At 37.5% G+C, this 12,627-nt stretch overlaps 8 protein-coding genes across 8 annotated transcripts; 3 read left to right on the top strand and 5 right to left on the bottom strand.

Moving 5' to 3' along the window:
- Positions 1-267: 267 nt before the first annotated feature.
- C9374_011953 (uncharacterized protein) lies at positions 268-1,971 on the top strand (the record flags this gene model as incomplete). Its single annotated transcript, XM_044687665.1, has 3 exons — positions 268-826; positions 966-1,241; positions 1,295-1,971. The coding sequence occupies 3 exons, from the start codon at positions 268-270 to the stop codon at positions 1,969-1,971; spliced, it is 1,512 nt and encodes a 503-aa protein (XP_044542838.1).
- Positions 1,972-2,607: 636 nt separating this feature from the next.
- C9374_011952 (uncharacterized protein) lies at positions 2,608-3,670 on the bottom strand (the record flags this gene model as incomplete). Its single annotated transcript, XM_044687664.1, has 3 exons — positions 2,608-2,843; positions 2,975-3,273; positions 3,321-3,670. The coding sequence occupies 3 exons, from the start codon at positions 3,668-3,670 to the stop codon at positions 2,608-2,610; spliced, it is 885 nt and encodes a 294-aa protein (XP_044542837.1).
- Positions 3,671-4,479: 809 nt separating this feature from the next.
- C9374_011951 (uncharacterized protein) lies at positions 4,480-5,688 on the bottom strand (the record flags this gene model as incomplete). The annotated part of the gene is made up of 2 exons (XM_044687663.1): positions 4,480-5,038; positions 5,114-5,688. 2 exons carry the CDS (start codon positions 5,686-5,688, stop codon positions 4,480-4,482), a joined length of 1,134 nt encoding a protein of 377 aa, XP_044542836.1.
- Positions 5,689-5,830: 142 nt separating this feature from the next.
- C9374_011950 (uncharacterized protein) lies at positions 5,831-7,543 on the bottom strand (the record flags this gene model as incomplete). Its single annotated transcript, XM_044687662.1, has 6 exons — positions 5,831-6,144; positions 6,244-6,255; positions 6,516-6,693; positions 6,752-7,278; positions 7,335-7,412; positions 7,465-7,543. 6 exons carry the CDS (start codon positions 7,541-7,543, stop codon positions 5,831-5,833), a joined length of 1,188 nt encoding a protein of 395 aa, XP_044542835.1.
- A 294-nt stretch (positions 7,544-7,837) lies between these two features.
- C9374_011949 (uncharacterized protein) lies at positions 7,838-9,925 on the top strand (the record flags this gene model as incomplete). Its single annotated transcript, XM_044687661.1, has 3 exons — positions 7,838-8,238; positions 8,344-8,448; positions 8,524-9,925. 3 exons carry the CDS (start codon positions 7,838-7,840, stop codon positions 9,923-9,925), a joined length of 1,908 nt encoding a protein of 635 aa, XP_044542834.1.
- A 211-nt stretch (positions 9,926-10,136) lies between these two features.
- On the top strand, positions 10,137-10,748 carry C9374_011948 (uncharacterized protein; the record flags this gene model as incomplete). Its single annotated transcript, XM_044687659.1, has 2 exons — positions 10,137-10,168; positions 10,253-10,748. The coding sequence occupies 2 exons, from the start codon at positions 10,137-10,139 to the stop codon at positions 10,746-10,748; spliced, it is 528 nt and encodes a 175-aa protein (XP_044542833.1).
- Positions 10,749-10,887: 139 nt separating this feature from the next.
- Positions 10,888-11,706, bottom strand: C9374_011947 (uncharacterized protein; the record flags this gene model as incomplete). The annotated part of the gene is made up of 1 exon (XM_044687658.1): positions 10,888-11,706. One exon carries the CDS (start codon positions 11,704-11,706, stop codon positions 10,888-10,890), a length of 819 nt encoding a protein of 272 aa, XP_044542832.1.
- Positions 11,707-12,087: 381 nt separating this feature from the next.
- C9374_011946 (uncharacterized protein) lies at positions 12,088-12,546 on the bottom strand (the record flags this gene model as incomplete). Its single annotated transcript, XM_044687657.1, has 1 exon — positions 12,088-12,546. The coding sequence occupies one exon, from the start codon at positions 12,544-12,546 to the stop codon at positions 12,088-12,090; it is 459 nt and encodes a 152-aa protein (XP_044542831.1).
- Between the last annotated feature and the right edge of the window lie 81 nt (positions 12,547-12,627).

The following is a 12,627-nucleotide window of genomic DNA, read 5'->3' as shown; positions in this document are numbered from 1 at the left end:
TGGAAGCTAGAATTATTTGACTTAAATCAACTGTTCCGAGAGGTGTGCTCTCAACAGTTACCCTCTCAACAAACTGTCAACATATCAGAAGAGAGGAAAATGCTGCATCATATTCATGAATAAATCCCATGGACATTGTTTCAGAATATACTGAAAACATGAAAAATATCAAATTGCTGAACTATTCACCTCGTCTCATTTTAGAAATTTTGTAAGCACAAGATCCTCGAGTCAACTGAACTCGCTGCATTTCTTTTACAAAAAAAAATGGCATCTTCCTCACTCCCCAAATATCACTCTCTCATCAACAATGAATTCGTTTCACGTGAATCCGAAGAATCTACCACTCCTCACGACGACTTGTACATTCCAGTGATCAATCCATGTACGGAACAAGTCATTGCTCTCGTTACTCAAGCCTCTCCCGATCAAATCTCCCAAGCCCTTGATTCCACTGTACAGGCCTTCTCTGTATGGTCCCAAACTCCCATCGAGGAGCGGGCTGCCTGTATGAACCGTTTGGCAGACAAGATCCAAGAGAATATGAATGAATTGGCTGAACTTGAATCCAAGAATAACGGAAAGACTTTCTTTGAGAGTATTGGTGATGTCGATGAATGTTGTAATACTTTGAGATATTATGCTTCATTGGCTGGATATGTTCAGGAAAAGTTGGATGGACGAGTGAATCCTCATCATGACTCGGAGAAGTGGGGTCTCTCGAATCGGTTGTGTTATGAACCCATCGGACCATGTGTGGGAATTTTACCATTCAATTATCCATTGTTGTTGTTGATGTGGAAGTTGGCTCCAGCCATGATTACAGGTATGTTTTTAATATTTGGATTCGTGATTGATCATGTTCATCTCGTATGTATGGATGATGTTAACAATAATTTGGAAATGATCATGATTCACATCACACAATGGATATGGATTTTTTCATTGAAAACACAACAATCTAGGTAATAGCATTCTTCTCAAGCCATCCGAATACACTTCAATGACTGCTCTCGTATTGGCTGATTACATTAAAGATATTTTCCCAAAGGGTGTGGTCAATATTGTTGCTGGTTATGGCTACAAGATGGGACATTTATTGACCTCTGATCCTCGTGTGAAGAAGATTTCATTTACTGGATCTTTGGCTACTGGTTTGAAGGTTGGTGCTGCTTGTTTGCCAACATTGACTCGTTGTTCTCTCGAGTTGGGTGGTAAAAGTCCTATTATTGTTTTCGAAGGTAAGTAGGATGCTGTGAAATTCACCTTGATCCATTCATGATTTTAAATCCAGATTGTGACATGAGTGTTGCTATTGAGTCCATTGTTGGAGGTATTTTCGCAAATAAGGGTGAGATTTGTTCTGCAACATCAAGACTCTTGGTTCAAAAGAGTATTTATCAACCATTGATGGACAAGTTGGTTGAAAAGACCAAGACGATTGTTACTGGAGATTCATTGTTTGACAAGACTGTAACTCATGGTGCTCAAGTCTGCAAGATTCAATACGATAAGGTTATGAATTATATTGAAATTGGTAAGAAGGAAGGAGCTGTTGCACTTGTTGGTGGTGGCCGACCAGAAGTTATTAAGGCTCAAGATCCAACTAAGGGATTCTTTGTGGCCCCAACTATTTTCACCAATGTCACCCCTGATATGACCATTTGGAAGGAAGAGATCTTTGGCCCTGTTTTGAGTGTCATGACATTTGAAACTGAAGAAGAGGCTATCCGATTGGCCAACGATACTAAATATGGATTGGCTGCATCTGTCATTTCTGGCAGTGACGAAAGATTGGAACGTGTTGGAAGACAATTGTGCGTTGGATCATTGTGGTTGAATGCCAGTCAACCATGTCTTTGCCAAGTTCCATGGCCAACACGTAAGCAATCTGGAGTTGGTGGAGCTGAACTTTCAACCTTTGGTGCTGATCTTTTCATGGAGTTGAAGACTGTCTGGAAGAAACTCTAAATTTTTATTTATTCTGTGTGTCATTAAAAAGAATCATGATATTGGCAATGAAATTTCACATGATCTAACGTCAGGGCGACCCATGAGAAACAATGGTGAGAGTTTATTCAATCATTCTTCAACACATTTTCCAATTGCTTCAACGTTGAAGTCATGTCATTAACAAGAATTTTTGTCTTGCTGGCCATGTCAACTTTTGGAGGAGAGGGAGGTCGTGCCACCATTGCGCGATGTTGTCGTGAAATGTGTACTTTGTCTTCATTTTGTGTCACATTCGCGACTTGTCGATTCATGGAGGATCTTCTTTGCAGCTTCGTTCGACATAATGTTTCATGGTTCAACAAAAAAGTTTCATACATTAATTCAACATCCTTAATGGGCCTGTAACTGTATCGTATCGACCGTTCTTCCCGAAGCTTTTTCCTTGTCCAAAACCCTCGAAATACTTTCTGAATGAGAGTGGCATAGAAATGCAAGGAAGAAATTTTGTTATGTAGCTCGAGATTGTTTTCTGTGAGAGGGATGGATTTTTGAGGAGGTTAGGTGCTTTCCTGTAACTTCTTCGAAATGAATTGTTGTGTGAACCGACACTTTGTGGTAATCCAGGAGGGGTGGATTTTGATGTAGGAGGTATACTCACTGTACTCGTGTTGAGTGACAAGTTGGTACTCTGAGTTCTCCTCTTTTCAGATAGAGACTCTTGAAAATGATCAGAACTTCTGTTACCGGATGAAGAGCCTCCTGAGCTAGAGGTTTTTTGAGAGCTGTTGGTTGAGGAAGAACCAGCGAAGGTGGCTTGACTTTTCGTACATGAGTACCTCGAGAGTCTGAAGTGAGTGTCGATGGTCGTGCTGATAATTTTGATGCATTCTCTGCAACGATGGAAGTGTTTGCGCTGGCATTGTTTTTGACCAGATTTTTCGATCGAAATTTCTCTAGGGACTCTCTCAAACGTTTGGTAGTTGGATGATCGGTTCCAAGCACTTCAATGAGAGGGAAAAACCTTTCGAGTAGTATTCCATTGCTGATGTTGTTTGCTTTAAATGTTCATATTCAACAGCTACATTGTAAAAAGCAATGATTAACGTTTCATTGCAACTTGCAATGTTGTGTTTGATTCGATTGAGTTTCTTGAAAAGCTCTAATTGTCTTAATGCTTCTAGACCATGATTTAACGCCTCTTCGTGTCGATTCATTTGGGACAATACCGCACAAAAATTAAGCTCTAAACTTGCATTGAAATGAGTTTCTGCCTTTTGAGCTAGATTGAGAGCATTTAAAGCTTTTTCTAGATTTCCACATCTGTTTCGGGTAGTTTTTAGTGCCATTTTCATCAAAATTCCACTTACTCTTTGTAAAAAACTGAAAAATTACTAAGTGTAGACACTAACAGCTTTGTTCCCTTTTCTTCCTCCTCTTTAAAAACAATTCGTCCATAAAGATCAATGATATTTTTTGCCTTGTCAAGACAAGCCTTACTCATATTTTTGTTCCTCTGATTGGTCAAGTAATCCATTGCAACAACGTTGCATTTAACTATAAATTTTTCAGTTAATCTTCTCAAATGCTCCAATTCCTCAGCGGTGAGCTGGTTTTCTGGAATTGAACGAATGAAGGTCGAAATATATTCCTCTAAAAATTGTAAGCTCTTAAATTCATTTCCGTTTTGCTTTTCTTTTGAATACAAGTCATAAAGCATGGAGAGATCTTTTTTTCGTTGATCATCTATTAAATTTGAATTTTCGAAAATAGGTGCGGTTCGGGAAGAAGGGAATGATGAGTTGATGAAACTATTATTTTGAAACGTTCGGGGAGAATTAGTATTTGTTGCTGTTTGATTTTTTTCATTTCTTTCCGATAGAAATAACTATTATTTAAAAGAATCTCCTTTTCTTGAAGCGATCGAGATTGTTTTGAATTTTCTGAATCTACTCGAGTATCATCACAAGCAGCTAAATCTTCTTTGCCGAACCTCAAGTTTGTTTCTTCCTCAACAAGGCTAATATTATTATGATTGGGATGTTTTGATTGCTTTCTATGGGTTCTTGTTGATATAATCTTCGTCCTCCCGATAAATCCTTCAACGGATTCAAAGAAAGGTCGTCCAACGGTTTGGAATTGTAGAGTTGCGGCATTTTTGGCGGGTCAACCCTTTCCAGAATTAGATTTTATGAAAGAAGCAGTTGAAAGGTTTAACCAATGAAAGCCTTTGTCTACTACAATTTGTGGAGATTGTTGTCATGATCACATTTTGAAAATTTGTTTATTTCAACAAATCAAAAACATATACTTTTCCAATTTGCGTACCAAACACAATAAGGTCATCTCGGCAGTAAAAGGAAGTGATCCATTGACTTTGAGGCGAACAAAACGAAGCAGTTGAGCACTCTTCAAAGATCTGGGTTTTTTTGTTTGGTTCAATTCTGTGTTCGCTTTTGGATTTGCGATAAATGCTTACTTTGGAATTTGCTCCATTTCTTGACACGACCAATATCTTGAATTTGTCTGCTAACAAATGAGAGTACTCTGTGGCTGGGTCAATAATTTGAAACTTGGAAAGTTTGAGAGTGTGATCATTTCCAGACTTGGGTTGAATGACTGTAAATAAACCAATTTTTTTGGTATTGTAGCCCACTGCAATGCACCAATCTCCCACAAAGTACAGCATTTCACCTCTTCTTGTTTACCTCCACCTCTCTCGAAGGTTGAAGTTGGTGTGTCACGTTGCATTTTCATTGAACTGAGAGAACCCATCTCTAAATCGGTATTCCTTCCAGATGCGAATAGCCAGTTTCGTTCTCTACAAACAGAGAACCAACACAAACCGTATGGGAGACCAAGATTTCCAGATACACATTCATCCATGACATTCATGGTTGTATTAAAGATGAAAATTCCTCCTTGGATGTCACATATTAGAATTTCATTATCAGAATACCATTCCATATGAACTAGTCTCTCAAGCTCCTTTGATTTGTATTTACAAGTTAAACTAACGTTGCTGATATTTAGTTCGTAGCAATAGAAATGGTTATGGCACATGATATAAACATTCGCGTCTCTGTGACTGTTGATTTACAGATGGCGTTTAAAAATGGGTGCAATTTTTCAAGTTGGTGATTTCTCAAATTAGTATACTTACAGTATTTCCAATAAGGGTGAATTATGAGTGTAGGGAGTGATACTTGTCTCAGCATCATTAGCGCGAAGCCTTAATGTTAAAAGACGTTCTTGTCCAATAATTAGAACTCCATTAATATCATACACAACATCAATTTTGTTGTTAAAATCATAAAGTTGTGAAGGTTTTTCGGCAATTTCTTTCAGTTTCTGCCATTTTCCATTTAAAGATTGATTTTCTACGAGTTTGTCTTCATTCTTCTTACCACTGCCTTGATAATTTCTTGAATCATTGCCTCTTGAATTGTTTGTATTGTAATTGCTATTATTGTAAGTAGAATTGTTGTAATTGTTTCGAGAGCGATCATTTTGAGAAGAGCCTTCCTGTGGTCTGTTATGGTTCCGATTCTCATGATGACTGTTATTACCATCTCTCTTATCATTGTTCCTGTGGCGATTATTATTACGTTGATTTCTATCATAGGGATGATAAGATTCTGCAGAATAATTCGGGTTACGTGATCTATGTTGACCCTGAGAACCTCTACTACTTGAAGGTTCGTTCGTGCTTGAATCAAGCCTTCGACGTTCTTTCATTTTTTCGCACCCAGTTTTGAACCTTCCTCAACTTTTTACTAATACGAGTCTTGTTTTAATTTCTAAACCTCTAAACCACAAACAACCTGTGCACCAATCAAATTCGTTTCTCAGAACGCTTACTGAGTCATTCTTGAAAATCTTAAAAAGTAGGACTTGTATCAAATGTATCAAACCATCCACTTTGAATTCCTGCCAATGTTCTCAACATGAACCATCGTGCAGGTGGAATCGAACACATTGGACCCATCACCAAATCTCTCAAGTAGGACACTGTATGAAAATTACTTTGAAAGAATGGAGTGAGAATTCGAGAGGCCAATCGATAACCAATGACATGACTTGCTCGTTGTTGAGTGTAGGCATGAAGCGCTTCTTGAAGAGATTGAAATTTGTGTTCCATATGGTAAGCTTGAATACATTCGTTGAGGATATAGGCATCAATAAGGGCAAGTCCTGAAAGTTTTCAATTCCAAAAATCAAAAAACATATGGTTGTTATTATATAAATATTCATGTCAGGAATGAATGGTATCGGTTGAACATCCACACTTACCTGCTCCTTGTCCTAATTGAGGTGAAGTTCCATGACAATAATCTCCAATCATAATGACCCTCCCTTCTCAGAGAGCCAATCCCTAGGATGCATCTGTACATCGTTATAGGTGGCGTAGGTAAACTCCTCTTTACATTGAATTTGAGAAATAAATGTGGAGAGTTGAGGCCAAAAATTGATTAAGGATTGTTTAAATTCATGAAAATCCTCGCCTTGGGAACTCATTTCTTTAAATTTGAGATAATCGTTTCGAGTCAAACTCCAAAAAATACTCACTAGGGAATCTCCATGAGCATGTGGATGGTGATCCATGCCAATGCTGTTGTTGCATGTATTCGATGAAGGGTTCAAATCATTGCATAATGGAGCAGCAGGGTTCAAATGTTGGGAATGGTTCAATAATTTTCCAATTGGTAAGATTCCTGACATGTATTTGGCATTTCTATATTTCTGAAGAGTGTTTGATTCTCTTTGAAATTGCATGTATCTACAGCATTCACCCACAAACTCCAAATTCGTACAATTTTGCTTTTCTTTTTTCGAAATTTCCTAATCGAGAGTGTGTTCCAGAAGCAATTACAACGAGATCATATTCTGTATCGATTTCTTGCTCCTCTTTATGCTCAGATCCTTGATTCATTGGTCCTTTGTTTTTGGAATTTCCATTATTATTATCATTATTCGTGTGAAAAAACAATCTACTTTTCACACCTCTCTTCCTTCCATTCGAGTCAAATACTTCACGTTCTTCCACTCTCGAAATATTGAATCCACACTTGAGAGAAATTTGAGGTGTCTGTTTCGAAACTGCATGATGCAAAATCTGAAAAAGTGTTCCTCTGTGAATTCCCAATCCGAAAAAGTGCTCTCCCAAATGTTTGTATTGTAAATCGAGAACTTTGTGTTGAAATTGATCATTGGTGAATTTCCATGGCATGAGAAGAGAACGATCGGTGTAGCCATAGAGTCTATCAATTTTTTGTCCATAGTAAAGAGCTGTGTCCAAAAGTCCGAGCGAATCTAACACTTTCATTCCTGTCAAATGCCACTTGTCAGAACATTTTGAATTTCATGCATGATTTAATGCCTACCTGTAGGTTGAAGCAAAATTCCACTTCCAATAGGTCTTGCTTCTGGAAATTTTTCATAAATGTCCACTTGATGACCCACTACAAGATCAAGATTTTCAAATTCGCACAACACTCAAAAGATATCACTTACTTTTGGCAGCGAACAATGCAAAGGCTGGAGCGGCTGTTCCGAAACCTATGGCAGCAATACGCAGCGAGGATTTGATCATCTTTGATTTTTTTAAAAGCGAGATGTCAACACTATCTACACAGTTCGCTCTTCAGCCCCTCTCGTCAGACTGATGAACTGTCATGAAACTTGTTTGGAGCTTCATTTTGATTAGCAAACGACCGTGCAAAATGATTCTTCTCTTTTTCACAATTAGAATATACGGGTGAATCATTTCCGTCTTTCTTGGAGATTTTGAAAATGATCATTTTTGTGTTAAAAACCAATTATCTCCTCAGTGTTTAAAGATTCCTTTTTAAGGTCTTTAAAAGTAGAAATTAAAAACAGAAAAAAAATGCCAGCATCCAAGAAAGATTTTACAGAGAATACCAACACTACCAATAACACGACAACCACCAATGGAGCCTCATCATCTCTCGGAGGAGGTGGTTCAGACAAAAAACTTGTTTCCTCTCAATATGAAGATGAAGGAGAAGGAGCTCATTTTGTCGAGGGAATGCCCATTGATAAGACAAAATTGACTCGGGCCGATATCAGAATACTGCATAAGGATGAAGTAAAGCAAGCTCAAAAAGAACTTGCCAAAATTCCTAAACCTGAGGTATTTGCTAATCATTCAGAGTTGAGCTTTTTTGGTGCTTCGGGAACAGTAACTGGTTCCAAGCATATGGTTACGTATGGAAGTTTGAACGTTTTGATTGATTGCGGAATGTATCAAGGATTGAAAGAGCTCAGGTATGTTACTGTTTTATCTAATGAATATGATGATCATGAAATTGAACGAAATTGTAATTTACCTATTCCGACTGTATTTTCATTTTGATTCCTTTGAACCTTCAGAGAGAGAAACTGGAAAGTTATTTCATCGTCTAGACCAGTAGAGACCATGTGTGATGCCATTATCATTACTCACTCTCATTTGGATCACACAGGTTATCTTCCAAGGTAAGTATTGAAATGTAAAAAATCAGAGATGACTCCAACTCGTTTTTTCAAATTTTTTACTGTTTGCATTCACAGAATGTATGCTCTTGGATTTAATGGTCCAATTTACATGACTGAACAAACCTATAATTTGACAGAATTGATTTTACTTGACTCGGCTCGTCTTCAAGAAGAAGATGCACATTATGCAAATCGCAAAGAAACAACCAAGCATGCAGTAGCTCTTCCATTGTACACTGAAGATGAAGTGATGGGCGTCCTCAAATTGGTTAGAAAGGTTAAATACGGAGAACGAGTAGTGGTAAAAAGCAAGTTAGAAGAAGACAAATTCTCATTCAAGTTTTTCAATGCAGGACATTTATTGGGATCCTCTTTCGTTGAAATTACTTTCCCCACACAAGAAAAGGTCATATTTTCTGGAGACTTGGGAACGTTTAAAACTCTGTCACCAATGCAACAACATCCACATCTTCCATTAGGAGCAGATTATGTCGTTTGCGAAGCCACATATGGAGGAAAGTCTCACGTCGATTTTGCAACTGGAAAAGCAGCAGAAGATATCAATTATGTGATTGAAACCAAAGTCAAACCAGTGTTGAAACAAGCCGTGCAACATATTGTCGACAACGATGGTATCATTCTTATTCCTGCATTCGCTATTGGTCGTTCTCAAACTATTGCCTATTACCTCCTTAAAATGATGAGAGATAAGGAAATACCAACACTACCAGTGCACATGAACAGCCCCATGTCGGTTGAAGCCTTAGATTTTTATCAGCAACATTTATTGGAGGAGCATCAAAAAGATGCTCACGAATTACTCAAAGATGTCATTTGTCACAACAGCTCGAAAGAGTCGAAAGAATTGCATCAAAAGATTAAGGATGGCTACTCTAAATGCATCATCATTAGTAGCAGTGGTATGATGACTGGTGGTCGTTGCTTGTTCCATTTTGAAGACTTGGCTCCCCATGAAAAGAATGTTGTGCTAATTAGTGGTTTCCAAGCTGAAGGTACCAGAGGAAGAGATTTGCTTAATGGAGTGAAAAACATCAAATTACACGGAAAAACAGTCAATGTCAAATGCCAAATTATGCAAGTGAGTGGATTATCTGCTCACGGTGATACGGAAGATGTTATCAAGTGGATTGAGGCTGCAAAGAAACCAAAGCCAAAAATGGTCTTTGTCGTTCACGGGGAACCAACCTCTCTTCGTAAAATGGCTCGAGAAATTTGTTGTGAATTGAACCTTAATGCTCTTGTTCCAAAGAGAGGTACAACATTCCACATGAAAACCGAGGCACTTGTTTGTCAAAGCAGAAGATCAAGTATTGCCTCAACAACCACGAGTTTACAAGATATGATCAGTAGTAATTTACCTGAGATGCCTCATATTGGTCGAACCAAAGCTGTCAATTTCATGTATGCTGGAATTATTTTAATTGCATTAATTGCTTTTATTTTGAGATTCTTCTAAGCGAAATTGTAGTTGAATGGTATATTGCAAACTCAACACAAAATTTTTCAGACCACACACGAATTCGATATCTGTACATAGAACTGTCATCCTATGAAAGGTGTTCATATAAACAACAATATTAAATTTGATTCAATTGTTGAATTGCAATCTGATCCAAATACTCTCGGAATAACGTACCCGATAGGGAATTCCGAAATTCACAAAAAAAATGTCTGAAGCAGCAACCTCCTCTTCTCATACGTATGTATCATATCATGTCTATTTATCATCATCACACGACCAAATAATCAAACAATGAATATTCTTCTGGGAACATTTAAACAGACCACATGTCTTGTGGGCACCAAGATCCGATCGTATTTATGTGACTGTGGAAGTTCCGGATGCAACCGATGTAAAAGTAGCATTGCAAGACGAGGGTCGTTTGAAGGTTTCAGCCAATTCCCATGGAGATCATTATGAATTAGATTTGGAATTGTTTGCTGAAATTTCTACTGAAAATTCAAAGTGGAAAGTATCCGGAAGAACCATTGATTTGAATATTGAGAGAAAGGACCAAGGAGAATTTTGGCCAAGATTAACCAAGTCCAATCAAAAGAATAGACAAATTTCAGTTGACTGGACAAAATGGATTGATGAAGAGGATGATGAAGAGGATCAATACGATTGGCATGCATCCGGAGGTGATGTGAATGAGCCAATGAATATGGAAGATTTCTATCTCCCACAACAAGAAACTTCTTTCCCAGAAAACGAACCAGGCGAGGAAGGAGAAGAGGAACCAGAGGAAAAACCTGATCTTTCTGATCTTGACAAGTAAGCTAGTATTAAAAGCAAGCCCAAAAGAATTTTTAACCTCAACAATCAAAAGTAGTAAGACTTCAAAACACAAGTTGCGCCTCATGCCAATCTTTTTTCTCTCCATACAGATAAAATGTTGACACTTAAAAACACCTGCTTTACTTTCTCATAAATCTTCTCAAAATCTTGTAAATATAAGGAGTAATGGCTAGAGTGACAGCCATTCTGACAGGTTCTGTGAACTTGGTCAATACCCAAGCAACCACAAAGTTGGCATTTCTTTCTGACTTTTTCAAGTCATTCATGTCAATGTATTTGTCAAATCCACTGTTATGTAACCAAGCCAATACATCCTTGGTTGCTAAAAATCCCTCTTGCAATAGTAAAAACAAAGTTCCCAAAGTCAAAAAATAAATTCCAAAATAAATAACAACTCCCAAAATACCATACTTCTTCACAAATCTCTTAATCTTGGCAATAACTCCTTCTTGAGACCTAATTTCTCCCTCTGTTGTTTCTAAAATAAATAAATCTTGATTTGGTGACATGACAGCTTTCAGTTTTTCTCCAATTTGTTCTTGAGTAGGCGCTGGTTGAAATGGTATTTTATGAATTTTTCCCTTGTACTCGGCATGGATTTCTCTAATCTCATCGCCCACCATTGGTTGCCTATCAATTCTACAAACGAGTTCATTATCTTCTACTGAATCTCCTTCTTTTTTCAACCATTCAATAATCACGTTTGCGTTTTTGACCACATCATCGGGAGTTTTCACTGTAATGTATCTGAGTTCGGAGAGGTCTGGATCTTGTTTCTTGTTACTTGATGAGTTCAAAGTTTTTAAATTCATATGGAACGATGAAGATTGTATTATGTTATTGTAGTGATGATGATGATTGTTGTTCATGGAATGATGACTCTTTTTCATGAAAGAGTTATAATTGCTAGTCGTATGAATCATTCTAGACGATGACATTGCTTTTACAAAAGAGGCCAATGATGAACCCGAATTTATGGATCTTTTAGAGGTTAATGTTGTTATCAATCCTCGGCAAGTGGTTGTGGTAGCTCTTCTTATCATTTTCAAGACTCAACAAGTTGCTCGTTATTATTTGAATAATTTTTTTTATCTTTAAATCAAAATGGATGAACTGGAAACAATTAATACCATCATGTTGATTGAATTGATGGAAATCATGATTTAATTCCATATACGAGTTGTCAGTGATGATATTGATGTTTGAATAGAGATTTCCCTTAACTTTCAATGACAACATTAATATCCTTGCTTTGGTTCGTGTTGGATCCGAATAAGTTTGTTCAACAGTTTCAAAATTGGTTCGTTGAAGCAAGCTACTTAATTACTTGCAGGTTGAGAGGATGATTTGCAACAACTAGATTCCGTTGAAGGTTGTTGTTGTTGCTCAACAGCCGTCTCATCAGCACTATTTTCTCCTCTATTCTTTTTCCTTCCGGCTCTTCTTTCTAAATTCTCCAAATATTGATCATCAATTCCTTTAATTGTTACGTTAGCATCCAAATTAGCCTCTACTTGTTTCTTATTGAGTCGAATTTTGAAGCCATCTTGTTCTTTCACTCCCTGGAGAACGGAGGAAATTAAAAATGAGGAGGCTTCCTGAGCATCGGAAATGAGTTTTTGTATCTTCTTTTCATCCTTTTCAAATCTATTCTTTTCAAATTCAGTACGTATTTGTCGGAGAGAAAGATTGAGTGTTCGGGTGTCGCCATTGAATACCAGACGACTGGCTCTCAGCAACGACCGATAAGCAGAAAGTGAAGTGAGTTTTGAGGACATTTTTATTTGGTGTGAAAATATTGAAAGAATACCAATCCGAATTAATTTAAAGAGCTTTCACACACATGAAATGGTCCGTCC

This window comes from Naegleria lovaniensis, assembly GCF_003324165.1.
Source record: "Naegleria lovaniensis strain ATCC 30569 chromosome Unknown tig052, whole genome shotgun sequence".
NCBI classification, from domain to species: domain Eukaryota; phylum Heterolobosea; class Eutetramitea; order Acrasida; family Naegleriidae; genus Naegleria; species Naegleria lovaniensis.
Note: the sequence above shows the minus strand (reverse complement) of the source record. Positions and strands in the feature narration are given on the sequence as shown.